The 26,957-nt window shown below is 56.5% G+C and overlaps 1 protein-coding gene across 5 annotated transcripts in view; it reads left to right on the top strand.

The window, feature by feature from the left end:
• CBFA2T2 (CBFA2/RUNX1 translocation partner 2) overlaps positions 1-26,829 on the top strand; it is a 54,013-nt gene extending 27,184 nt beyond the window's left edge. For 4 of the 5 annotated variants that reach the window (XM_021416421.1, XM_021416419.1, XM_021416423.1 and 1 more), the window contains exons 2-11: positions 11,794-11,937; positions 14,792-15,033; positions 16,959-17,048; positions 17,588-17,766; positions 18,398-18,651; positions 19,312-19,397; positions 20,471-20,666; positions 22,387-22,455; positions 22,730-22,920; positions 24,903-26,829. In XM_021416421.1, coding sequence (XP_021272096.1) covers positions 11,794-11,937; positions 14,792-15,033; positions 16,959-17,048; positions 17,588-17,766; positions 18,398-18,651; positions 19,312-19,397; positions 20,471-20,666; positions 22,387-22,455; positions 22,730-22,920; positions 24,903-25,187 — 1,736 coding nt within the window. In that variant the 3' untranslated portion in view covers positions 25,188-26,829. The remainder of the gene's footprint in view (positions 1-11,793; positions 11,938-14,791; positions 15,034-16,958; positions 17,049-17,587; positions 17,767-18,397; positions 18,652-19,311; positions 19,398-20,470; positions 20,667-22,386; positions 22,456-22,729; positions 22,921-24,902) is intronic. The other variant, XM_021416420.1, reaches the window with a different exon arrangement.

Below are 26,957 nucleotides of genomic sequence, written 5' to 3'. Positions count from 1 at the left end.
ATCCCACTTCCACACCTCCGAGTGCAGATGTTTTCAGAGCTGTGCTCTAGATGATGATTTTCAGTTTTATATGGAGGTGGTGTTCGGATTTTGGGGGCTACCGAGGCTTCATCAGAATTATTGCATGTCCCCTGCCAGGTGCCCGGAGCACCCCCAGTTCTAGCAGCCAGCAAACCCTGCAGCCCAGGGACCCTGGGTGGGAAGGCGGGTGAAGAGGACAAAGCAGAGTCAGGTCAAGAAAGTAACGACTGCAGGAGAGTGCAACGAGCAGAGGGTCTGAAGGGTCTGCGGGGAGAGGAGGATTGCTAAAAGCAAGGAGAAGAAATTGCTAATCTGAGGAACATGTTACGCAAAGACTGCCCCAAGAAAAAGAGCAGAAACTGTGTTCAGTAGTGAAGAGGACGCAGTGGTGCTGCCGTGTGGGGTCCTGCACCCCGTGATCTCTGCGGGCTGCCCTGCCTGGGTGTGCAGGGGTTAGTGAAGCTAACAGAGCCAAAGCCCCTTTGGGATGGGGCGACTTGTTTGGCTCTGGTTTTTTAGGGATTGGAGGGGAAAAAAAAAAACCATCATCTGTGTGCGTACAACGTTTATAGGATGTCTGGGTGGCTGGCTGGAGTCATTTGAGGACTTGTGTGTGTGTAAGAGGGTTAAGGCAGCGTTGGCTGGTGTCTTACATCTCAACTTGAGGTGGTCATAATCTGTTGCTGCTTGGGTTTGTTCCCCATAACAAAAGAGCTGAGTTACCAGTACCGTGATGTTGCAAGCTTCCCTTTATGGCACTGAGCCCTTCCGTGTGGGGCTGCTGTCAGACAGGCTCGGACACAGCGTGGGCCCCGGGGCAGCAGCACCGCAGCTCTCCAGGAACCCTTAAACTTTCCTGCTGTGGAGCCTTAATTCAGGCGGCATCCCGGGGATGGCTGGCGACGGGAGCGGCACAAACCTTGCTCCGGGAGCAGGAGGTGCCGCTCTCATCGCTGCGGTGCAGGACGGAGGCTTGGGCTCAGCCCCTGGGCCTGATGTGATTTTGTGTCACCAGCCCTCGGCCTTCCCACCGCTTTGTGCGTTGGCCACAGAGGACAATGGCAATTTCAGAGGTCTCAAAGCATTTTAAAGTGTAACTACCGTGGCTTTGATCGGGTTTGTACGGTGGCGTTTTTAGAACGGAGCTGAAGGTTTATGAATGAGCTCCCTGCTGGCGGGGGGTGAGCCTCCCTCGCCGCACCCTCACGCTGCAACCCAGCACGGCACGACGCGCAGCCATCCCTTCCAAGGGTCCAGGAAAACCCAACCAGCACCTCCGTGTGGGTCCAGCCCCGCGCTGAGCTCGCCCCAGAGGAGCAGGTCGAGGTGTGCGGCGCTGGCTGCAGCCTTCAGCCCGACCTGTTGCTGCACGCCGTGTGTGCCGTGCGGAACAGATGTGCGGTGCCGCGTGCCGGCCGCGCTGCAGCACCAGGTGCAGCCATTGTTCCCGCCGGGGCCATTCACCGCTCTCGGCGGCTGCGCCCCGCGCGCTCCCGCATTGTTTCCCAAGGAAATTAGCATTAAAAACCCATCCGAAACCCCCATGTCCCTCAACTGCAGGTGACTGTTATTGGCCCCAGCTGCCACCCTCGTGCTTGATTACTTCCATATGGGGCTGTGGCAAGAAGTAGGATCCACTCATTGATTTTTTTTTTTTTCTTCCCGTCTTTTTATTCCTCCCACCCCACACGCACACTTCAGCACTCCCAAAGAACAATGCCCTGAAATCTATTAAGCCCCCGACTGGCTCTGCATCCCAGCCACCGTTACGGCCGCGATGACCATTTTACAAGCAGAGCTAATTACACCCTCTCCTGCCTCCTTCCTTTCCTCACCCCCACCCCATAAATGTAAAGTAGCCAGAGGGCAGTTGGCAGTAAATTAAATCTTTGCAGTGTCCTGAGAGGAGGTTCCTTGCTCGCAGGAAGGAGTCTGCTGCTCTTTGGATCTTTGTTGGGGGTTTTTATTGTTAACTGGAAAATGGGAAAGTCGTCTCCCTGGCACACTGTTGTGCCACTGCTGTTAAGCAGACAAGCAGGCTGGGATGGGTTGGGGGAAAAAGCACACACACAAAAAAAAGAACAGGTTGGTTGTTAATTTGTTGGTTTAGTCAAATGTGGAGAGGAGCCGCAGGGAAACTGTTTGCAAGTAGATATTGCAGAGTGCTGGGAACGGGGCGGCCTTCTCCCAGCGTGGCTCACGAGGAGGGCAGCAGGCTGCACCCAAACCCCAAATCTCTCCTGGATTTGTCACCAGCAGAGCAGCACAGAGAGCTGTGGGGCTGTGTCTCTCACTGCCATCCTGCAATTCAGGGAGAGATCTGCTCCTGTGGAGCATCTCCTGCAAGGGGCAGGGTGGGAGCTCATCCCAGGGAGCAGCTCATGAGCCCTGAGCTGCCCTGGGACAGACAGGGATGGGTGAGCACAGCTGGCTGTGCGGTGTTGGAACCGCTGGGGACAGCATCCCACGTGCTGTCCTGCCCTGATGATGCAGGTGACCAAGTCCAGTGACTGCACAGGGAGGCTGGGCTGTGCACTGCTGTGGAGCACTGATGGATTTCTTGTAGGATGCACTTCTGGCCTCCCAGAAGGAGTTTGCAGAGGATGGGGTTTGTGCTCTGGCTGCTGGCCCAGCTGCTCATTGTGGGGATGATGTACTCCCATAGATTTGTGCCCAGCATAGCACTGGGGTGACGTTCCCTAAAGCACCCACAGATGAGGAGCTGTGTGCTCCCCCCAGGGCTGCAGCATGGTTGGAAGAGAAAGCCCTGTAAGCTTCAGCCACTGCGCCTCAGGAGGCTGTTTTGTAGGTAATCACTGGGTTTCTTTGATAAACCCAGTCTTTGCCTGCTCTGGGTCTGCCTGCTTCCCTCTGGTGATGCCCAGAGCAGGGAATTCCTGCACAGCCCTTTGCTGAAACAAAAAGACCCTGGATGCTAAGTGCTGTGAATTGTCCAAACTGAAGCAAAAAGGAGGATAATAGGTACTATTTTTACTTCTCTATTTTTTTTCTTCCAGATTACGATCAGTCCTTAGAAGGCAGCCCCAGCAGTGGCAGGACCCTGTCAGGATGCTTGGGATGCTCATGTCTCTAGACTTGCTTTTTTTTTTTCCCAAGTCAGGGAAGGGAATGCTCATTTTCCCTCATCCGCTCACCGCAAGATGTGTTAAGAGCAGAGAAATCCTTTCAGTTCTGCTAACCCAGCAGTGTGGGCCGAGGCGAACCCTCTCGAGCTTCTGCAGCTCCTCCGTCCAGGTGAGAGCCAGGTGAGGGCTGGGCAGGACAGCTGCAGGACGGCTGGAGCAGGGCAGCAGCTTCCCGCGGTACGCTGAGCAATTCTCCTCAGACTTGTTTTAAACCCTTCAAAGTCAAATCTCAAACTTCGGGGGTTTCTTCTCCCTAATTAAATTAGCAAGCCATATGGTGTTTACTGTGAGCGCCTGCAATATGGAAGGAGCTGCCTCCTGGATCACTTTCTTTTTCAGAAGCTGCTGCTTTACCTGATGTCGCTGTTCTGAAATGTTCTTTTCAGCAGCAGGCAGGAGGGGTCACTTCGGCCCCTCGTGCTGTCGGTGTCACCTTCAGAGCAGGGGATGAGCTGAGCCAGGACCTTCCCTGCTCCTGCAGACCCCTTTGTCTTCTCCCCACGCCTGTGCTGCTCGTGGCAGTGCACGGGACGTAGCTGGGTTATGTGCGTTTTCCCATGCAGGTGACAATTGCTTTAATGATCTTGGAGCTGGGGAATGTGGAAAGCAACTCAGGGTTAGGGGGAGGCTGATATGGCTTTAGCAAGGATTAAGGCTATTTGTTGAGGCTACCATTGCTGTCTCAGAAATATGTAAAACTGAAAGTTTTGGAGTTCCGCACTTCATTAATGGAGTGTTTAAAAATGGTTGCTTTGCTCGTGGTGCTTTTATCCGTACATGAAATCTGGACTCGGAGGAAGTCAGTCACTGGTCTGTTGTTGGACCCTCGTGTTTAGGTGTGGAGCAAAGCGGGCTGGGAGTCTCCAAACTTACAGGAGGAATGAAATCTGAGTTTGCTGCCTGTGTTCAGCTGCTTCAGCTCTGTTAGTGTGATTTTGGTAAGCATCATTCCTGTGTGCAAGTGGACTTTGCCGTGAGCTCATCCTGCAGTGCTGGATGTTAACCTTTCTCTGCAGTCTTACTGATGGATCTCTCCTGCAGGGCTTGGTGTTCGCGGGGGCTGGGTTACCCTTTGGTTTCAGCCGTGCTCTGTTCGTTCCAGGGTACCTGAGCCCCCCAAACAGACCCATGCGTGCCTGCTGAGAGCTGCCATGTTAGCATATCCCTGCAACGTGTGCTCCAAGGGTGCTTCTTTGCAGAAGAGCCTCTCTAAAGATAGCATCTCCAAGTTCTGTGTTGTCAACCAGGGACACTTGATCTAAAAAACAACATTTGATACACAGACAAGGTTTGCAAGTGCCATCTGGATGCTGGGAGCTGAGCTAGGTTGTCTCTGTTCTGCATAAACTCACTGGAGGAAAAAAAAAAAAGTCCGTGCAGGCAGATGGATTCATCAGATCACCTGAGCAGGGCGGTTCGTTCCCCGCGCCCTCGGTGGCACCGTGCACCGCTGTGAGCCCGTGCTGCCATGGTCCTGGAGCTCAGCAGCCGCCGTGTTCCCCCAAGTGCAGGGAGAAACCCAGCAGCACTCTGTTTGAATTGCTTTGGACCAGTAATGCTTCGGTCTATTTTGAACTGATGAAAATAATTTATTCTCCTACTGCAAGGCAGGACCTGGCAATGGTGAGGGCCCGACAGAAGCGGCCATATTCTTCAGGAGTGTGTGTACAGGGCGCACAGATGTCCTTGGCGTGAGCTCTGCGTGCTCAGAAATCCACCAGCACTAAGCAGTGCAGCAGGAACCCAGAGAACACGGAGCACAGCCCCGGGCTGCACAGCCCCTTCTGCCCTGCGTTCCGAGGCCCCGCGGCCAGCTCTGCTCATGCAGGTTATAAAGCATGTCTTACTTCAGGGCCTGTTTTTTGACTTTCCAGTTATCCTCTCAGTTGCAAATCTCATTTGCCTAATGGGCTGGTGAGTGTAATTGGAAGGCAGGTGCACTTACACGTGGTGAGAAGTCTCACCTGTGCCCAGGCGCAGATGGGGCTCTGCCTGCTGCATCGTTAGAGGACATTTACAGGCACTGTGTCACAGCCTTCCCTGTGACCGAGGGAGGAAGGAAAACAGCAGTTTATTTTAAACTTGGGGATTTGCTTGAGGGTTTGTGCTCGTTGGTTTGTGAGGTAGAGCTGCTCATTCCCAGTGTGCAGTGCTGGTGGCCATGCTTCTCGTTTAACCAGCAGCACTGCGGTGCAGGGAGCCCAGGTTTGCTCCGTGCTGGCTGTTGTCTAGATTGGATTGTAATGATGGGATCCACGTCACTGAGCAGCAGGGAGAGGGAGAGGGAGAAGGGGAAGAGGGATGCAATCCTAAGCCGTGATTTTGAAGCTCCTAACGTAAACCGTCCTCCTGTACATCTTTAATAATAAGGCTTGAAATCCTTAAATCTTTGGTTACTGGATGACTTTAAGTTTGTGATGGATTTGAATCTTTCTTCTTATTTGAAATGAGAATTTCTCCTCCTCTAACCCCTTCCAGGCTGCCTCCCTTTCCAACCTTCTGTTGGATTCACTTCCCAGGTGCTCCGAGCTGACCCTGCCATATGTGAGGTGTACGTTTCTGTAGGTGTCTGTACGTGCCTCTTTGTTCAGGCGGAAGAGAACAGGGCTGAGAACTCCCCGACTCCCCAGCTTACAGAAGAGGCGCATACGGAAAACACAGTTATGGAAAGCTGTGCTGTTGCAAAGGTGCCATCTGATCTCGGGGATTCTGGGGTAAAACGTGTGTCTGGTGAGGGGTGTCCCTCCTGACTGGGGCTTGTGTTTGCCTCCTGCCCTTCCCTCACTGTTTCTGGGCTCTCAGGAACACAGACCCTGCAGCCCCTGCCATGGGCTGCCTGTGGGTCTGCCCTGCAGAGTGGGGCAGGGGATGCGGGGGGTTCTGGATACCCCTCCTGTTCAGTCCACACTTGAAGTGCAGCTGTGAACCTCTGGCCTTGATCTCCGAAGCCCTCCTGGCTGTGAGCAAGGTCTCTGTGCTGTGCTGGAGGTCAGAGGGAGTTTCCCTGGCAATCTGCAACCAGGAGCAGCAGGCTGGGCACGGGGATTTCCTACACGGACGCAGCACCCCGAGCAGCTTGCGTTGTGCTGACACATGGGCCAGCTGCTGCTTTGCTCTGTCCCCTGCGATGGGGACACGTGTCGTGGTGCTTTGACCCCGATCTGGTTCACATGAAGCAGCGTGTCTGCAGGTGCTGGAGGTTGAAACGCACCGGGAAGTGCAGCGGGCCCTGCTCGAGGCTTTCCTCCGAGGGAGCTCCCCGTGTGGCTGCTCCTCAGCTGGCGAGGACAGGGCTGGTGAGGAGCCCGTAAGCCAGCGGGCTGCAGTGACCTAGAAACAGCGGCGGCGTCAACATCTGCTGCGTTTCGTGCAGAACCGGCTGGAAAATCACCTCCTCTCCCACAACTTGGTTTTTCCTGCGGAACCAAGAGCTGGAGAACAGAACACCGGGTGGGGGAGAAGAAGGGTCGGTAGCCTGGGAGCTCAGAACAGAGCGTTTGGGGTTTATTTCTGCTGCCAGCAATGACCAGACCGCGGCGTGGATGCTGCGGGGCCGGGCAGAAAGCTGCCTGCAGGACACATGGCTGTGGGCGCTCGGCATCAGCATCTCATCATTCTCCGCTCCAAAGCCCGTTTAAATCAGTGGATGCATTTCTATTGACCATTAGGAGCTGTGGAGAGCCCCTCACAACTAATTAGCAATAAGAGGATGCCAATTAAACGCAGCTCCCTGGGCTGTGCTGGCACTTTCCCGCAGCTGCTGTGCTGCAGGGGAAGGCACCGAGCTGGGCTGATGTGTTCCATCTGGAGGGCAAGCGGTGGAGCAGGCAGAGCTGAGTGTGAGGAGCAGGGTTAAAGCCTCCGTGCAGGCAGAAACCACTTGCAGAAGTTAGAGCTTGCTGCAGCTAGTTTTCTCCCTTTTGGGTCAGCGTTTCCAGGTCTGGAAGTCACACCTTTATCTGCTGTGCAGCAGGAAGAAGATTCCCACTCCCAAAATTGCGGTGCTGAGTTGTTCTATGTAACATACGGGATTTTTTCATAACTTTTTTTTTTGCTTTAAACCTTAGCAGATCGTAGCATAACTTTGTTTGAAAACCACGCATTGATGGCAGTCTGGTCCATTCGGAGAGCTCTGTTTTTCCCAGCTGGGCTCCGAGCAGCCCACCTCAGGGTACATGTTGTCACCCTGTCCCACAGGCTGGTGCTGTTCCGGGGGGGACATCTGCTGGAAACAGCAGCTGTGGAATGGGTTCTGAAACCAGACCTCTGCACAGAGACATCTTGGGTTGTGTCAGGCAGCAGGCTGGGTGCTAGCTGGGGCAGAGCGGAGAGGAACCACTCAGCTGGGGCTGCAGGGTGGGAGCGTTGATAGGGCGTTGCAGAGAGCACCGGGGGGCAAGGCAGACAGGGACCTGCAGTCCGCCGCCAGGAATCAATTATTAATCTTACTTCCCTTATTAACTGCTTTCTGGACTGCTTGCGAATGATAACGTACTTTGCTCTTTCAAGTTCCTCTATCTGAGCGCTGCGCCGAATTGCGATTTGAAGCGAAGCAGCTGTGTGTGGGAGAGGAGGAGATGGCAGAGGAGATGCACGCGTTTATTTTTGATGTACGAAGCGCCGGCCCCAGCTCGCCGCGCTCCGCACGAGGTGCCGCGTCCTTCCCCTCCCACCGCAGCCTGCAGGTCGGCGGCGTGGCTGTGCCGTACGCCCGGCCACACCGGGTAAAAGCTGACTTCAGAGCTCGCTCTCTTCCCCCGGGGAGGACTCAGTACCCCCAGCCCTGGGCTTCCTTGGGCCGCTGCCAGCCGCCCCATCCCAGAGCCGGCCTCCTGCCTTCCCCCTCCATCGCTTCCTGATGCGACAGCGCTGCACCAAGGTACGCTGCTGGGTCCTTCCTCGGGTTGGCTGTGAGCGCCGGGTGCTGCCTGGGAGCGGTGCTGGAGCAGCAGGGAGCAGCGGCTGCTGGAAGCAGGCAGCCCCGCGCGCAGCCCTGCGAGCTGCAGAGGTGCTCTGCAGATGGCTCGGAGCTGTCGAGGGGAGGGAACGGCGACCTCGGAGCGGAGTAAAGATGTTAATAAAATTTAAATGTAATTCTTCCCGTTTCTGGGTGCCTAAATGTGAAAAATATTAGCTTGGTGGAGACTGGAAACAGATGGTGAGCAGTTGGAGCAGATAAGCATGTTATTCAAAATAAACATTCAGCAAAGCTGGGAGGTGGCGAGCCATATTTCACTTCACCCTATTTACACGAGCAGGTCAGGTTACACGGGTGCTGCCTCTCTTTGCATGCAGATTGCCCACCAGGAGCTGCAGAGCCAGCTGCGGCACGGTGTGAGCACGGTGCTTGGGGTGGGACGGAGCTCTGGGGCCTTTTCTCCAGGGTAAGCTATGGGGTTGTGTTGAAGCAGCTCTCCTAGGCCGTGGGCAGGGTCCTGCCGGCCCGTGGCACAGGGGTCCTTTGCTTTGCTCTTTCAGATGGTCTCTTGGTGCCTGGATGGGCTTTGCTTTATCCTCAAGCTGTGATTTGGTTCCCATTTCAGTGGGGTGGTTGAGCCTCTGCTGCTGGGAAGGCTTTGTCTGGCTGAGCCCTTGGCACTCTGTTATGGATGAGGTGCTAAGGCCAGAGGAGGGAATGGTGCTCCCGGAGCGTGGCCCATCTCCCGGCGCTGCTGGGCACCCTGGGGAAGGCCAGGTCGCACGCTGTGGCCTGTGCCCCTGTCTGCAGCACCCTGCTGCTGTCAGAGCCTGGGGCTCTGAGCCTCGACGCGTGGCTTCCTCAGCTGGGGCAAGCCCTGCCTGTTGTGTAATATATTCACGTATGCTTTCATGTGTACTATGTGGAAGTTGAAGGCATTTGCTCCAGTTAAACCTCTTCTCTCTGTCTGAGGCCGTCACCTTCCAATGTGTTCCCTGTTTTGACTTCTGCAGAAAGCTGGAGTGCCGGAGCCCAGCAATCAGGGCTGCGAGGAGGCGGTTGGGCTCTGTGCAGCTGCTGTCAGCTCCGGCGCAGCAGGTTCCTCCTTTGTCCTGAACCCTGGCTGAGGACATCCCACACCTGCATCAACAGCACCTGGGGCTGCCCCCATCCACGCTGTGTGTCCTCAGCCACGGGCTCAGATCTGCTTCCCATCAAGGAGCAGGAAAGGCTTTGCTGTTTGCAGCTGACAGCAGGGCTTAACAGCCTACAGATAGTGCCTGTACTAGCGCGTAGGGCTTGTGGTATGGTGTTAAGTTGTGCACATCTACACATTTCTGTGATAATATTTATAAAGCATCCACTTGCTGTGCACCATATCGGTGCTGCTGCTCTCTCCCTGTGCCCTTTGCTCCCTGCAGGCTCGTGGCTCAGCCCTGTGGCTAGGTCAGGGCTTTGACTTTGCGTCAGTGTGCACAGTGAAATGCAGTGGGGCAGAGGTGTGGGGCAGTGCCTCCCCTCCCAGGCTGCCCCGCAGCCCTTGCCTGGCTATATGGGGAGGCACTGCCCCGTTCTCCCCTTGCAGTATTTTTCTTCCTTTTTATTACTTTGTTCTCTCATTACTGAAGGTATTTTCATGTTAATTTCAGTTCCGGGGGGTTTGAGATGCTCCCTAACTTGCAGCTCATTTTACTCGTGCCTTTTCCCAAACCCACAAGCAGGGAGAGATTACTAAAGCAGCTTCTTTATACAGTTTACAGCGCAAGCAAATGTTAGCCATTCTTCAGAGGTTACCTATCATAGCAACACTCTCTTTGCACTAAACACAGTAGTCAGAAGGCTGCTGTAAGGGAAATCAATGAGTGTGGTCTGTTGGGGCAGGCGCCCACTGATGGCACATGGGGCGTGCTGCACAGGCTGTGTGCCATAGCTGTCCCGCTCCGGGCAGGAGCTCTGCAGCATCTGAAAGCTGAGAATATGATGATCCTGCACCACGCTGGGACTAGAGCAGCATCTCTGTGCTCCCATTGAATCATCCTTTCCTCCCATGGGATGTCCCAGCGCTCCCACGCCACGAGGAGCCCGACCGTGGCGTGGCAGCCCCCTTCGTGGTTCACATTCAGTGTTCCTGGGTGCAAAGTCACTGTGTCATCGCCAGGCTGGGTTGGTTGGCAGCACGGTGGCAGAAGCGTTGTGCTGGAAACGCGCTCAGTCCGTGTCCTGCAGGCGCTGCTGGAGAAACAGACACAACGTTTGTAAGCATTTGGAGAAGAGCTGCATGGGGGCACCCAGCACCTGCGCTGGAACAAGCCTTGCTGATTGATGGAAAACTCATCAGTGTCCCCGGGCAGGCAGGTGTCCTGCTGACACTTGGGGCCACCAGCAAGGATGGCCCTTGGTGGAACACAACCCAGGGAGCTGCGCTGGTGTTCAGCTCTCAGCCGCGATTCCAGCTGCGCTGGGACCTGCAGCATCTTCTGTGCCTCTGGAGGCAGCGCCGCGATGTTGCCATTGGTGAGCTGGTAAATATTTCTAAATAGCAAAATGTGCAGGGAGGAGGCGGGGAAGGCAGCGTCTCCTTGGGACAAACACTGTCTGGTTTTTAGCCCCGGTCAGCCAGGGGCTGGCTCGCATCCTCGCTTGCAGCCTGTTTTGCAGGCATGGTTCTCATGAAATGGATGTGGTTAGGCTAAAAGTGAGTTTTAGAAGGATGGGCTTTATCTGGGTTTTAGAGGCCCCAGGCCTTTAGCAGGAAGCTTTACGCTTAACAGCCCTGCCTGGTTCTTGCTGTCTGTTGGAGCACACCCGAAGGCGAGGTGCTGGCTCCTGCAGACTTGGTTTTCATAGAATTGTAGGATGGTTTGGGTTGGAAAGGATCTTTGAATTTAGTCCAATCCCCTTGCAATGAACAGGGACACCCACAGCTTCATCAGGTGCTCAGAGTCCGGTCCAGCCTGGCCTTGGTGTCTCCAGGGATGGGGCACCCACCACCTCTCTGGGCACCCTGTCCCAGCGCCTCACCACCCTCACTGTGAGTAACTTCTTTCTCACTTGGTGGCACGATGGTACCTGGCTGTGTTCTAGGGAGTCAGATCTGTGCGGCTCTTTTTCCCCCCTCTGCAGCTTAACCAGGTTAGTCCTGCTTTCTCTGCTGGTGCTGCCATGCTGTGTAGCGTGCCCTAGGAATGCTTTAGGAGAACAGATGAAAAAACGTAAGGCTTTTCCAGGCTCAGTTTCTCTCCACGGCGAAGTCCAGTTCTGTGTGTACACAGTGAAAGAGGGGGAGAAGAGGAATTAAGGTGGGCCAGTGGCCATGTTCTGGTGTCCAATGTGTGTGGCTGGGGGCTGAGGACACGGGGCAGGTGTGAACCAGGGCTTTGCACCAAGCCAGGGCAGCTCCTGTGCACGTGGCAGTGCTGCTCTTCCAGCAGCAGGCTGTTACTGGTGTGAGTGCTGCGGTCACGCAGCGGTGTGACAGCAAGAGGCACATGGTGTGAAAGCGTGGCCAAGTGTGTCTGAGTAGTGTTTAGCAGTGTCATATTGGTATCGTAATTATATTATAGTTAAAAATAATAGCGGCTTGCCGTGGCTTTGGAATCTCTCCACAGTTTTCACGGGAGTAAAGCCCTCGCAGTTCTGCTTCTCGCGCTCGGCAGGGAAGTCCCTACTGAGGACTGCTGGTAACGTGTCCGTGTTCTCTTTGTACAGTTGCTGGTGAGAAGAGGGTGCCAGTGATGCCCGGCTCGCCCGTGGAAGTGAAGATACAGACCAGGTCCTCTCCTCCCAACATGCCACCGCTGCCCCCCGTCAACCCCGGCGGCCCCCGGCCCGTCTCCTTCACCCCGACTGCACGTAAGCCCCCAGTTAATCACTTTGCTGCGGGACTGGCCCAGCAGGGAAGAGCTCTGCTCGTGCCAGCGTCTGGCAGGGCTCCCTGCTTGCCAGGCTGCCGGCCAGCACAGCGAGCACTGGCAGTGCTGCACAGCTGGGAGAGAGGGCTGGGGTTTTCCTGCTGCTTTGCTGCTCGTGTAGGACATGCTGTGGGTATGTCTGTAGTGACCCCGCTCCTGCTTGTCGCAGTGCTGTCACAGTCTCTTCAAGTCCCTCTCCGTGCAGGTGCAGACGTGATTTCTGCAATAACCTCCTTAAGAAATGGAAGGCTTTTATCGGGTTGGCTTCAAAGAAGCCAGGAGCTGTGCTTTGCGCTGTATCTGGCGGAGTTAATTCCCGCTCTGCTGTATCTCGCTTTGCAGGCAGCGTTTCTGCGGCTGAGATTAGAAAGTTTTCCTCTTTTAATTTCACAGCCTCGGAAGTTCCTTGCTGTCTCTCCAAGTTCTCTGTTCTCCATCTTTGCTCCATAACCTCTCCTGTTAAGCCGCAGGAGGCAGCTCCCCAGGTGGGGTGGGTGCTCAGCCCCACCTCGCAGGAAGAACACAGGCTCTCGCTTTTTCCTTTTAGACAACACTTAAGCCACCATCTCTTAAAATCTCATCGTCTAAAAGCATTATTCCGGAGCACAGCTGTTTCACTTCACAGTCAAGCATGGAATTACCTTACCCCACTCGTGGCACACGGACATCTCATTCTCCCCTCACCTTTATTCCCGTGCTGAGGTCCCCGGGCTGGGTGTGTGTTGCTCTGCTATCCACGGCGGTGTCTGGGGCATCTCCGTTTCATCTTGGCCGGGGATTTCGCAGCTTTACAATCCAGCCTCTTTCAGGACACCAGCTAATGCACTGAGTGATGCTGGCAGGAGCGCTAATCACTGGGTTATCCCGCCAGACACGTTGTCCCCGGCTTTATACACAGAGGGTTTTCTAATGGCTCTCCTTTTGCTAAGGCAGAAAAAGACCATTAGCAAAGTGATAGAAATTAATTTTTCCAATAAGGCTGTTTGGCACACTGTTAAGGTCCAAGTCTCCTGAATCTGCCGGGTGCAGATGACTTCACTCCTCTTTTCAGCAGAGTGAGTGCTTCGAGCTGTGATGACTTCTCGTGCTTTTCACTTCTTGGCTGTGCCCAGGGGCCATGGTCAGAGCCACCCTGTGCAAACCTTGCCCTGTGAAAGGCTGGGAAGACCAGGATGGCCTTAGGCGGTTCGGAACCTAACGCAGAGTTTAGAGGTGTAGCCCTCGATGCTGACTTTTCTATTCCTGCTCATCCTGCAGCCCCTGCTCCCTCCTGCCCGTGCACAGCAACCTGTGCTCCCCTTCTTTCCTTGGTAGGAATAAGAGGAAGAGAAATAGGGAACGGGGCAAAGCTCCTTGGCCACAGCCTGTAGAGAGCAGAATGCTGTGCAGCACTGCTCTGCTTGGGAGCAGCTCCTCTGGGCTGGCTTTAACCCTCTCTATTACACGTTTCCTGCAGGACAAATGCTCATTATGGGTATTTCTCATGGCCTTTCGGGTGAGCTCAGTGTTTGCTGCTATGGCAGGTATTGCTGATCTCTGCAGGACGTCTCTGCTCCTTTCCTGGCCTGGGGAAGTGTGCCCAAGAGGTTCTCTGGTTGCACTGACCCAGAACAGAAGGCACCAGCCCGTTTCTCCTTTGCAGCTCTGTCCTCAGTCTTCTCTTTCATTTCATCATCTCTGTGCACAAAGGAACGTGTCTTTGTTGTGCCCCAGAAAAGCCTTTCGCCCTGGTTGGTCTCTTCAGCCTTATCTTTCCTTTGGATCTCAACCGACTGTGCTTCCTCTTTCCGTGCTCACCCCGCAGCTCCAGGTGTGTGGAGCCCCTGCACCTCGCCGTGCCCCGGGGCGGTTTAACTGCTCCAGTGCCTCCGTACTTTTCTCTGAAAAACCCTCCCCGGCATGGTTCTTTGGAAGGCCCAGGGAGCAATCCTGGGGGAAGCTGCAGTGGGAATGTCAGCATCTTTGGCAGGCTGCGTTCTTTTGAGGCCAACACACGCCTTCCCTTGCCTGTGGCAGCTCTGCTGGGGGGGGCTCTGGCAGCTTCTCCCCCCCCTTCCATGGGCTGGCTGCCCCCCAGCTCAGGCTGCCCAGGGCCCATCCATGGCCTCGAGCACCTCCAGGGATGGGGCACCCTCAGCTCTGGGCAGCAGTGCTGGTAACTCACTGCCTCTAGATGAAGAGTTTCTTCCTAACATCTGACCTAAATCTCCCCTGTTTTAGTTTAAAGCCATTTCTCCTTGTCCTGTCACTATTTGCCTGTGTAAAAAGTCTCTCTCCTCCTTTTTATGAGCTCCCTTGAGGTACTGGAAGGCCGCAGTGAGGTCTCTCTGGAGCCTTCTCTTCTCCAGGCCCAGCAACCCCAGCTCCCTCAGCCTGTCTCCTTAGGAGAGGTGCACCATTCCGCTCCGGGCTTTTAAGGCCAACCCTATGCATCAGCTACAGCTGTATTTACTATGGTATTCACCTCCAGCATTCTGGGTTTATCTGGAGCTTGGGCCCCCCGTGCACAGCTGCTCTCACCATTTCCCAGACACGACTTCAGATTGCACAACAGCACTGAGGGGATGTCAACAATTTATTCTAATCCCTTGCGGACTTCCCGAGCTGCAGTCAGTTTCATCACGCTGTCTGCTTAAAGGAGGCACAGTTGCAGATGGGACTGGGCTGGACAAACACCCCAATGTGCCAAACTCCCCGCAGCTCCATGGGGCAGTACGGTCACACGCCGCGGGCAGGACGCAGCCCTCGGGGCCGTGCCCATCTCATGCCATAACGCTTCTGTCTCCGCTCTGCAGTGCCCAACGGGATGAACCATTCCCCCCCGACGCTCAATGGGGCTCCGTCCCCACCCCAGCGCTTTGGCAACGGCCCGGCCTCCTCCTCCTCTTCCTCGCTGACCAACCAGCAGCTCCCAGCCACGTGTGGAGCGCGGCAGCTCAGCAAGCTGAAACGCTTCCTCACCACCCTGCAGCAGTTCGGCAACGACATCTCTCCAGAGATTGGGGAGAAGGTGCGGACCCTCGTCCTGGCCCTGGTGGTAAGCTCTGCCCTGGGAAGCCCAGGGGACGTTGCTTTTCGCAGAAGCGCTGTAGTGGTGGGATCCCGGCAGCCAGCACGTGCCCGTGTTGCACAATATCATGGGCCTGTGTCTTTGCAAGCAGAGCCGTTGGCTAAGCACAGCTTGTATTGTTTGTGCTTTCTGGTAAACTCTCTGGCTGTTTTTTTTCTTCAGAGGGCTTCAGAAGCAATCTGTCCCATTGCACTGACACGGGCCCAGGTGCAGCTGACCTTACGGAAACCCAGGGGTTTGGGACTACACTTTGCTCTAGAAGCTGCAGGCCTGGTGCTCTACGCCTTCCTCCCTGGAAGCCATGAGCAGTGTTGTGCTTCCTGGTCTGCTCCTGTAACTGCAGCTCCCAACAACTCCCAGGAGCTTGTGCTTTTCTGCTGGGGAAGCGTTCTCTTCTTTGTGCCCCCTAATCCTGGAGCAGAAGGGACGTGTGATTTCTGGCAAGGTGACAGTGATTCTCTCCCCGAGCACCTCTGCAACTACAGACTGGTGGCTCTGGGTGCTGTTTTGTAAAGGGCACCCTGCAGAGAGCTGGTGGGCTTTGTGTGCTGGGCCATCGTCCTGTTTGCTGCAGCTCTGCAGGTGCAGGTGCTGCAAGCACAACTTGCTGGGGAGAGAGGGTGATGCTGAGCTGTGGGGCTTGTGAGAATGCTGTGTGGGGTGCTGTCTGAGTCTGCTTCTTTTCAAAAGAAATCCTGTTCTAAGTCTTGAGTATGTGGAGAGGGTGTCTCGATGCTTCTAGCATCTCATTTGTGATACATGGTGCTGAGCACGGGGTGCATTTTCCCTCCTGCATACCACAGCAAAGCCCCACTAGCACTGCTGAGGCCTGGGGAAGATAGGAAGCCTGATGCTGCAGCAGGAGGCCTCAGTGCTTTATCTGCATCTACAAGAAGTGGATGGCTGTGCAAACTGTCACTGAGCTGCATTCATTTTTATGGCAGTCTGATGGTACAGCGTTCTTGGTAAATGACGCTGGCCTTGCAGGATTGGATCCAGTACTTGCAGTTGTACAAGTTGACTGGTAGGAATGCTGCACAGCCCTGTGCACGCCGTCCAAGGTCCTGGAGCGCAGCCCCGTGCCACCTGCCCAGCTGCCACCTGGTGTGCGGCCTGGCACGGCTCTGAGCTGATCTCTGCTTCTTGGCAGCCTTGCTCAGAGGCTGAGCACGCAGCAAACGCAGCTGGGCCACGGGCAGCCTGGAGTACTGCTGCTCGCCAGGTTGGCATGGGCAGAGCAAACACAAGTCTGTTTGCAGCCTCGGGGTTCTTCACAGGGCTTGAGCAGCGGGTGCCAAGCGCTGCCGCTGAAGCAGGCAGGCATGTGTCTGTATTTCCATGGGTGTGAGGCAGCGCGTTAGCTCACCCACTAGTGAAGGAAATTACAAACTGTTCAAGTTCCTCTGCTCATCGTTGTCCCCCCCTGACGGCAATTATTGCTGCAGGGATGAACTTTGTGCAGCTTGTCCCGGGTAGCACCCAACCTAGCAGCCCTGGGGGACGCCCGGGGACACCAGTGGGGGAGCAGCAGGCTGCTGGTCACCTCGTGGATGGCGGATAGGTTGGGTGAGCTGAGCTGAAAGGGAGGGAGGAAGCTGCTGCCCGCCCCCAGCCTGCCCTGAGCCACCTGGCTGCGCTGCAGGAGGTGCCAGCTGGGCCCGCTGCCCCCCGCCCTGGTGCTGGCACTGCCCACAGCCCCCCATGCCTGGTGCAGTCGTTCTTCTCCGTTGGCCTGAGTCTGTTTGGCTGCTTGAGGCAGGATCTGATGCGAGCGTTGTCAGTCCTGTTGTGGCAGATGCAGTCTCCCTTCCAGCTCTGTTCGTTTTGAGCTGTCTTCCAAGCATCTAAATATAAGAGCAAACGGTCATGTCATTTCTTAATTCTTTTCTCAGAACTCAACAGTGACGATTGAGGAATTTCACTGCAAGCTGCAAGAGGCGACGAACTTCCCCCTGCGGCCGTTTGTGATCCCCTTCCTGAAGGTGACAGGAGCTGGTGGGGCTGGCTGACAGTGCTGTGCGGGGCTGTGCTGCTTGGCAGCGTGTCCCTGCTGGGGAAGCTCTCGTTACAAGCACCAGAACAATTCTATCCCAGACAGTCTGCACAGACCGTGGCCATTGCCATGTGCTGCTGGCTCGCAGAACGCTGACGTTCTAATGAGAGCCACATATGCCTGCTTGTGTGTTAGGGGTAAATGAGACAGACCAATCTCCATTCTGCAGTTTGAAAATGCTGGGATCTAGAGTGTTTGAGGTGTTGGCTTATAGAGCGTGTCTGGGGCAACGAGGTGCTGGAAGCACAGAGCACTTCCCATGGTGCTTTTGTGTGTACCAGCCCCAGGCCATGCTCAGCCCCTGAGAAAACACAGGTAGGTCTGCCCAGCGCAGGGGTCACAAGCTGGACAATAGTGAGCGAGGCCCCAGGCTCTAGCTGTTACTGCTCTGAGGAATTACGTGCGCTGAGCAAACCTGCTCGTGCCCGTGCAGGCTGCGTGAAGCACAGAGCCGTGCATGTTTTCCAGGCCAACCTCCCTCTGCTCCAGAGAGAGCTGCTGCACTGCGCCCGGGCTGCCAAGCAGACGCCGTCCCAGTACCTTGCGCAGCACGAGCACATCCTTCTCAACACCACCTCCTCCCCGACCGATTCCTCAGAGCTGCTCATCGAGGTCAATGGGAACGGCAAGAGGCACAGCCCTGACAGGTAAAGGAGCCTCTGCCGTTCTGTTCGTTCCTGAAGTCGTGGTTTTGGACAGCAGTGAAGGTGAAATGAAACTTCTAACAGCGTCCAGCGCCAAACGCAGGATCTTAGCACTCCTTGCGGTTGTTGGTGGGACACTGCTGTCAGTCTGTGGCCGTAGCTCCTGCTCAGAGCGCTGATAATTTGGCTGCAGACCCTCTCCGGGGGCTCTCAGGCAGACCCTGTCCTGCAGGGGCTTGTTTGGGAGCAGGTCACCCAAGAGCCTGAGCCGGGAACGAGGCGGGCGGAGGCACTGTCAGCGCAGGGAAGGACACGGTTTTGTTTTCGCTGCCTTTGTTCCGAGTGAAAGTCGTTATGTAATTATGTGGAGCACACTTCAAATTTATAGAAGCTGTGAAATCTTAATTTGGTCGTGCTCAGAAAGATGAATCACAACACTTGGGCATTTTGAACTCCTTTTAGCAAGGTCATTCCGTGGATTTGTTCACAAGTTGATGGTGTTTGTTTCAGCTTCCTTCTTCTACCCCTCGGTAAAATCATCTCTGCCCAAATTCTGCCGTTTCAATGTCTCCATCTTTCCCGAGTCTGTTTATGCGGCGCTGACGAATCCCTGTGTGTCTTGGTGTGGTTACAGAAGGGATGACAACAGCTTCGAGAGGGAGCCGCTGCCATCAGAGCCGCCGGCCAAGCGTGTGTGCACCATCAGCCCCGCGCCCCGGCACAGCCCGGCACTCAGCATCCCCCTGCTGAACCCCGGCGGGCAGTTCCACCCCACCCCACCGCCCCTCCAGCACTACACCCTGGAGGACATCGCCACCTCCCACCTGTACAGGGACCCCGGCAAGATGCTGGAGCACAGGGAGATCCGGGACAGGCACGGCGGGCTCGGTGAGCAGTGCTGGAAGGCTTTTGGTTGCAGTTCTCGGCGTGTCCCACGAGGAAGTTGAGGGTTTTTGCAGGGAAGTTAGAGAAAACATCAAATAGTGAAAAGTTAAAAGCAGGAAGACGGAGAGAGGCAGAGCTGCAATTTCCCTCTGCGTGTATAGGGTGGTGAGGAGCAGGACCTGGTGTTGGTGCTGACTGTGGCCTCGCCTACAGGCGGAGATGAAGGATGTGGAAATAGATAGAAATTAAATTTTCAGAGATGACTAAACTAGGACATCCGTGGTGTGCTGGGAGAGCAGTGTGTGACCTCTCCTCTCTCCCAGTGTTGGTTGGGGTGTGTGGAAGCAGCCGCTCTGTTTCCAGCAGGGCACCCTGAGTCACAGCTCGGAGCCCCTGTGGCCTTGCAAAAAGGGAGCTGCCCCTGGGCGAGCCAGCTCCAGGCCTGCGAGGGGATTGGAGCCCTTCTGAGGCGGTGACACAAGCAAGGATCAGAGCACCCGTATGCAATCAGCCCTGTAAGCTGTGTCTCGGAGATGTGCTATGAAATTACAGCTACGCGCAGTTTGAAATACCGTTCTGTTATTGCTTCGGGGCCGCGTTCCCTCTGCAGCACTGAAAGCACTCGCTCCATCTGAGCGCTGCTCCGGCTGTGGTTTGTTGCAGGTCTGAACGGAGGTTACCAGGACGAGCTGGTGGATCACCGCCTGACAGAGAGGGAGTGGGCCGACGAGTGGAAGCACCTCGATCACGTAAGGAGGCGGGAGGTGTGGGAAGCTCTGTGGGACGCGGCAACGCGGTGCTCACCTGCTCCAGTTAGTGATTTTCTTCTTGCTGATACGATACCTTATCCAGGCTTTCCCAGCAGCTGGACGGGCCGACACACGTAGGTCAACAGGGGTAGGGCAGATAGGAGCGGGAGCGGTTTCCTGGTGTTTTTCCTCTGCCCATGCTCAGTGGAAGCCAAAACCAGTTTGGACCAAGTGTCTGGAGCTGGAGGGCTGCTCCTGCTGGCTGTCAGAACAGCCTGCACGGGTCGGAGCAACCTGCACGTGTCTTCCTGCAGCTGCCCAGGCCAACGCTGTGCCAGCAAGCACACAGATGTGTTGTGTGCAGCACGTGTATGGAGCTGACAGATAACCGACCCCAGTGTGCTTTTTTTTGAAGGCTTTTTCTCCTGGATTGCCAGCCTGGATGTGGCACGGCTGGGTATGGGCTGCCTTGGTACCGCTGGCAGACTTTCTGCAGAGCCTGTTTTTCTGCACCGAGCAAGGCTGCTGATCCAAGCACTTCTCTGGAGTGCTTCCCCTAAAGAGATGGGATTGAAATTCAGCTTTGATCAGAAACACAGAGGGGCCCTACGCTTGCTTATGCCCTAAAGCTGATGCTTCACGTGGGTGGGTGTGGAGCAGGAGGCCCCACAGGTGAATATTTTAAGTTGGGATGTGCCTATGGAGGGCTGGTACCAAGACCAATTCCCCTAGGTTGGAGAGAGAGAGGTGTCAGAAAAAATCATAAAAGCACATCCCCAGTGCCATGGGGGCACAGCCAGCAGCAGGGGCACCGCGCTCCCAGGGGAGAGCGCTTCATTCTCGCTCCTCCTGTAGGAGCGTGGCTGCCAGGAGGTGCTCACGTCGCAGCATCGCTGCGTGGACGTGGCCGTGGGACCCAACCACATCTGTTTGAATGCTGCTGAGATACTGTGCTCGCATCCTCCTGCTGTGAAATAACTTCGCGTTCCCCTTCCTGGGGCACGTGCAGCGGGGAACTCAGGAGCCAGCCTCGTGAGCGCAGGCGGGAGAGCTGACGGCCTCTGTCCCTGCAGGCACTGAACTGCATCATGGAGATGGTGGAGAAGACCCGGCGCTCCATGGCCGTGCTGCGGCGCTGCCAGGAGGCCGACCGCGAGGAGCTCAACTACTGGAAGAGGAGATGCAGCGAGGCCGAGCCGCGCAAGGCGGGGGGAGCAGAGCTGGGCACGGCCCGGCACAGCCCCGGCAGCTCCGACTCCATCGGCAGCGGTGAGCAGCGCTGGGCGGCGCAGCCCAAAGCTGCACGAGAAAAAGCGTTTTTATCTAAAAATGGATCTTTTCATAGTTTGTAGCAAAGCTGTATTAGGCATAAGGAGACCTCTGCGTGTTCAAAGTACGACACACACTGATTGCAGCATGGTTCGGGTTGGAAGGGACCTTAAAGTTCCTCTGTGTCGTTCCACCCCCTGCTGTGGGCTGGGTGCCCCCAGCCTGGGCTGCCCAGAGCCCCCTCCCACCCAGTGCTGGGCACCCCCAGGGATGGGGCAGCAGTGCCAGCGCCTCAGTGCCCTCATCACCAGCAATATCTGCCCTATATCCAGTCTAAATCTGCCCTCGTTTGCTTTCAAACCATCGCCCCTTAGTCTTGGTGCTCCAGGCCCTGATAAATGCCTTTCTCCATCTCTCTTCTAAGCTGCTTTACATGTGGAAAGTCGAGCTCTCTCTGTTTAGACGAGCCCCACCTCTGTGCCTTGTACTGGTGTTTCTTTCATAGCTGCGGTGGGGAGTGATTTCTTCTTCCTGCATGGTGACTGACTGCTGGCTCTGAAGCTCCTCAGGCTGATAATGAGTCGTTAAATGGAATGTCTTAGCTTGACTTACTTAGTGAAATGATGGGGAGAAAGCTGTCAGTCACTTTGGGTGACAATTCATCTGTCGTCATGGCAGTTCTGAGCATTACCTTGCAGGAGGAGAGCTGTCCTCACCTTCCCCACTTGGTGAGCACGTAGTTCTCACTGAAACCCAAATCATTTCTGACTTTGAAGACTGAAATGTGTACAGTGGTTAAAGCTCAGAGTCCCGGTTTGACCATCCTGATGGATCTGCCTGTGTCCCTGCTCATCGCAGGGGCTGGACCAGATGTCCTTTAAAGGTCCCCTCCGACTCTAACGAGTTTATGATTCTATGATAAATATTCGACTTGTTTGGATTAATGCATAAAGAGAGTGAATCCTCGTGCATGTCAAAAAGGGACCCAAGCTGGGGTCCGAGGCAGGGTTAAGCTGTACTTGGATGAGTTTTGGTAGTTCTCAGCAAGAATGAACATTTCTTGTGAAACAATAGCACGTACCCATGCAACAGGGCCTACAATAGAATATGTTACTGAGCAGGTTTGCAGCCTTAAAACCTAGTTTACCCTAAGGCTTTAACTCGGTTTCATTTCAGTCGTAGCACAACTTCTGTGCAGGAGCAACAGTTGGGATGGGGCGTGTTGAAAGCGGGGTGGGAGAAAGTGTGGAAGGGAGAACAAGCTAAAGGCAAAAGTCTTTCTGCTGTAGCTCAGCCCTTGCCCTGCGGTGGGAATCCCATGCAGATCTGAATTGCAGAGCTGAGGGGATCAGTGGCTTTTAAAGTTTCACCAGAAGGAGGTAGATAAGGTTTTGAAGCAGTAAAGAAGGGGCAGGGATAGAAGACAGCACGGGGGTTCTGCAGCACAGGCGTAGATCCCCGTGTGTGTGTCTCCACGGGTGTGTGTGCTGGCTGTGAGCTGCTGCGGGTCAGTGCCCAGCGTTTGGTGGTGTCTGTGTCACCAGTTGGTGCAGAGTACCAGGAGACGGGGATGGGTTATGCTGCATCGTAAATTATGCGGGGCGCTAATTAAGGGCTGTGATTTCTCATCCAAGTGTCTGATGAGCGGCCCCAGCTGGAGGAACCCTCTGCTGTGAGTTCTGCCCGGTTCACCCTCCCTGCCTTGCTCTTCTTCCAACAGATTCGCTGCGGGAGTTCAGCAGCAGGTCGGGGACGGGCTACGTCACCGAGGAGATTTGGAAGAAAGCAGGTGAGCGCCGGTGGGAGCCCTGGTTGCTGGGTTGCCCGGGGTGAGCCCCGGTGCTGCCGTGCAGCGAGCGGAGCAGCCCCAGGCTGCACACGGCTGCCTGCGCCCGCCTGGCCTTGGCGCGGGCTCTGCTCCCCCTGCACGGTGCTGGCGGCGCGCCCGGCTGCGCTCGGGAGCTGTGAGAGCGGTGCCAGCCGTGCCCCTCCATCCCCGCGCTGAGAGGGGACGCGTGGCCGTGGGGCCCGGGCAGGATGGTGAGGCTGCGCTTCCCTTCCAGAAGAAGCCGTGAACGAGGTGAAGCGCCAGGCCATGTCCGAGGTGCAGAAGGCCGTGGCAGAGGCCGAGCAGAAGGCGTTCGAGATGATCGCATCCGAGAGGGCGCGCATGGAGCAGACCATCGCCGACGCCAAGCGCCAGGCCACCGAGGACGCTTTCCTGGTGATCAACGAACAGGAGGAGTCCACGGAGGTACGGCGCCGGGCGGGCCCACGAGTCCCAGGCCCCGGGTCCTGCCCCACAGAGCCTGGGTGTCCCCCGCCTTGCTTTCCTCCCTTCTGAAAGCCCTGGGTGCGCAGCAGTGGTGTGAGGGCACCGTCAGCGGGGAGCGGGGCAGCTGCAGGGATTTCTGCAGAGAGAAAAGGGTGTGGGTGGGGACAGCTTCACATCTCGCTCAGAAATCTGCTGCGGTGGAGTACCAGTGTGTGCAGATGAGGAAGTGCTGCCTGTGGGCTTCAGGACGGTGCAGGGCAGGAACCAGATTCTGTGAGAAGTTGGACGTGCCCGATGGTTGCGTTCTGCCCATGGTGCTGCTGAGCAGCAGGGGGGGTGCGTGTTGTCTGCAGCCTTGCTCTGCGGGCTCACGCCATACAGGTGTGTGCCTGGCTGCCCTCTGGGGTCTGGCTCTGCAGGGCTCTTGCTCCACCGACCCCATAGGGTCCAGGGGAAACGTGCATGGGGCGGGCGTCCCCGTACCACTGAGTCTGGGGACACCCCAGGGGGTGTGGTGTCCCAGAAAGGAGCGGGTGCCTCCTGCTTCGTCGCAGCAGCACGGGGGGAGTGAGCGTCAGAGAACTACTCTGACCCCTCAGCTAGTAGTCACCCTCACTGCTCCCTGGCTGGGAACGCATTCCATTCAGTTTTGGAGGTCTCAATGGGAACTGCTGGGGTAATTCCTGCTCTGCGATGTCACAGCCACGTGCGGCTGGCTCCGTGTTGTCATTTCTCTGCACAAACGCTTCGGGCTTTGCCTGATTCTGCTCAGCAAAACTGAGAAGGGAGTGGGGAGTTGTGTCAGCCCGGGCCACGTGGGCAGCCGGTACAGTTCTGTTCTCCTCTGGGATGCTCTGGGAAGCTCTGATCCCCGCACATGGCAGCAGCCACGTGGACATGGGGTGTTGTTGCAGACGTGTGCGTGCTCTGATACTTCCCCATGAGATCAGTGAAGGATGAACCAACACAGCAACCGGTAAACAGACTGTGGGACTGTGGGTGCGGGTGGAGCTGCTCGGGGAGGAATGGGGTGAGCAGTGGTTTTCTGCAGGGGAAACCAGGGGGAGTATCCCCTCCTCTGCCTCCGTCCCTCGCCCCGCACTGCTGCAGGGAGCAGCGGGAGCAGAGCAGGGCTTGGGGAGCTGATGGCATCCCCGATTGATCCTCCAGCACCGGGGGCTCTTCTCTGGGGCCTTTACAGGCCAGCGTGCATCCTGGCACACGGTGTGACCTCGGGAGCATGATTTAACAGCGGTGGTTGAATGTAAGCAGCTTAAAGCAGTGACACGGCCTCCCTAGAGCTGCAGTGGGCTCGGTGCTGGCAGCCCGCAGGTTGTCTCGGTGCGGGCCCCATGCGCTGCCTGCCCACCCTGCAGCCTGCTGCTTGTGCCCGCAGCACCGAGTGCTGGTGGCAGCTGCACTCACCCTCTGGGCGGGCGTTCCCCAGCACACGAGCCCAGCTGCAGCCCGGCCGCTCCCCCACTCCCTTGAAGCAGCTGCGGCCGCAGCTCCCGGCATTGGCCCCGTGCTCTCCCTGAGCTGGCTGCGGGCTGCGGGCTGTGCTGCGCTCCTCATCCCGCTCACAGCCACGCTCCCACCCAGGGCAGAGCAAGCAGGGGTGGTGCAGCACGCTGGGATCCCCGCAGCGAGCGCTTGGCCGAGAGCGAGACCAGAACAGAGCTGCTGAGAGCAGGAAATAGAAAAACCAGACAGCAGCATCTGCAGTGTGTGTTAGTCCTCGCCTGCCATTTCCTGTGTGCGTTTGGGTGGATCTGGGCAGAGGCTGGGAGCGGGGCAGTCCGGCTGCTCTGGGCGAGGGCAGGGCCGGTTTCAGTGTGAAGGAGCGTGGGCCGGGCGGGGTGAGCAGTCCCCTCTGATGCCGCTGGGGCAGCAGCTCTGTCACCGTCCTGCAGCTCTGCTCTCCGAGCCCATTGCAAAGCGCGGTGCCCGTTTCCTTTCAGAGCTGCTGGAACTGCGGGCGCAAGGCCAGCGAGACGTGCAGCGGCTGCAACATCGCGCGCTACTGCGGCTCCTTCTGCCAGCACAAGGACTGGGAGCGGCACCACCGCATCTGCGGGCAGAGCCTGCACGGCCACGGCCACGGCAAGGGGCTGGCCCTGCCCGCGGGGCGCTCGGCCAAGGGCATGGACGGCGCGCCCAGCCCCGGCCTGGAGAAGAGCTCGGCAGCCACCTCCCGCTCCTCCACGCCCGCGTCTGTGACAGCGATAGACACGAACGGACTCTAAAGGGGAAGTTTGGGTTCAGCCCGTTTCATTCCTTGTCCTGGTGTTTTTTGTTTGTTTTTTTTTTGTTGTTGTTTTTTTGAAGTCGGAAAATAAAACCCACGGGAACTCGAATCAGTTGCCACGTCGGACAAACCCACGGCCCCTCCGCACCCATCGCTGGGAAGGAGTCGGGGCTGCAGGCAGGAGAGCTGAGCTGAGCGGAGCCCCGTCCCCAAGGGTCAAACACGTGCAGGCTCCTTCCCTGGGCTGTCCCAAGCGCTCCGTGTTCAGCCCCAGGTGTGTGGAACGCGTCTGTTGTTACCCTGCTCGCAGCGGGTGCTGCTGGCTGCATGCTGCTCCATCCTGCAGTGCGGGGACAGGGACAGGGTCCCCTCGGGGGTGGGGGCTGCAGCTGCAGCTGGCGGTGGCTGCAGGGGATGCTGCACAGTCCCTCTGTGCCAGGATGGGCAGCAGTGTTGGGCCTGAGGTTGGAGCTTTGAACAGCTGCAGACCAAACCTGGTTCCCTCACGGGCGGTCATTCCCTTTCCACCCGGGTGCCGGTATTTGCTACGCAGGAAGCATTCTTCTGTTGCCTGGAAGTTGTTGGTTTGGGAGGTGCTACTGTTGTCTTCAACCGCACAGGTCGCAGTGTGAGCGCAGTGGGCTGTCACAGCCTGCTCTTCCCAAACAGCTCCTGCCCCCGGGCCCCGTGCAGCTCTCCCCAGAGCCTGACCCAAAGCCGTGGGGCCCAGGACCCCCGCACTGCCCCCCACAGCGCCCTGCAGCCAGCACTGCCCAGGCCGGCAGGGGCTGTGCTCCAGCACCGCGCTGTCACCAGTGCAGGAACGGGAGGAACCGGAGCGCACCCGCACTGAGCTCATGCTGTGCTGCACACAAATGGGATTGAGGAAAGCATCTGCTCAGCAAAGCTGCATCTCCGGGACTGGTTTTGTGCACTCGCTGGGTTGCAGCCCAATGAGGGAAGTAATTCCCAAATTATTTTTGATCACTTTTTCAATTGGAGGCGAATAACGGAGATGCAACGAGCAGTCCTGGAGCTTGCAGCGGTGCAGCCGGCGCTGTGCTGGGGATGAGCAGTGACTCTGCCCTGCAGGGAACGCTGCTTCGGGAGCTGCTCTGCGGCCCAGCCCCGCGTCTGCAGGGTTTGATTTTGCAAAAAAAAACGCCCCAAGTTCTCCTGGTTCTCATGGAACAGCCCCGTGGCAGCCGGGCTCAGCTCACATCCCGCAGCCTGAGGGCCGGGAGCTGCCCCAGGGCCCGGTGCAGCTGCATGTGTACATAGCTCGTCTTCCATCGCCCTCGTGCAACTTGGGTGGCTGTGCATCAAAATTAACCCCAGTGTAAATGAGTACAATACTAACAGTCATGATTAGGATTATTATTTTTTTAAACATGTAATGATAAATGTGAACTCTGGACGGGGGCAGACTTGTGGGATTGAGTTTTCTGTTTTTCTTTTTTTTTTTTTTTTTTTTTTTTTTCTTTTTTTTTTTTTTGACATTTAATTCTGTAATAGGAATTTGTTACTTCATTCCTGTGCATAACTTATTTAATGTACTGTATAAAGGAACCCAAACTGTTACAGATGTATTTAGTTTGTTCTACTCCAAAGTAGTCAATAAAAGGACTCTATTCATCACACTGCACCTTCCCCTGCCTGCTGCTGGGGGCAGAAACACGGGGACAAAACTCACGGGTAGGGGGGAGCTCAGGAGCTGAGGCCGTGCAGGGCTGGAGGCCGGGTGCTGCTTGGGGCTGCCCTGGGAGCT

Source organism: Numida meleagris, chromosome 19 (assembly GCF_002078875.1).
Source record: "Numida meleagris isolate 19003 breed g44 Domestic line chromosome 19, NumMel1.0, whole genome shotgun sequence".
Lineage (NCBI taxonomy): Eukaryota > Metazoa > Chordata > Aves > Galliformes > Numididae > Numida > Numida meleagris.
Note: the sequence above shows the minus strand (reverse complement) of the source record. Positions and strands in the feature narration are given on the sequence as shown.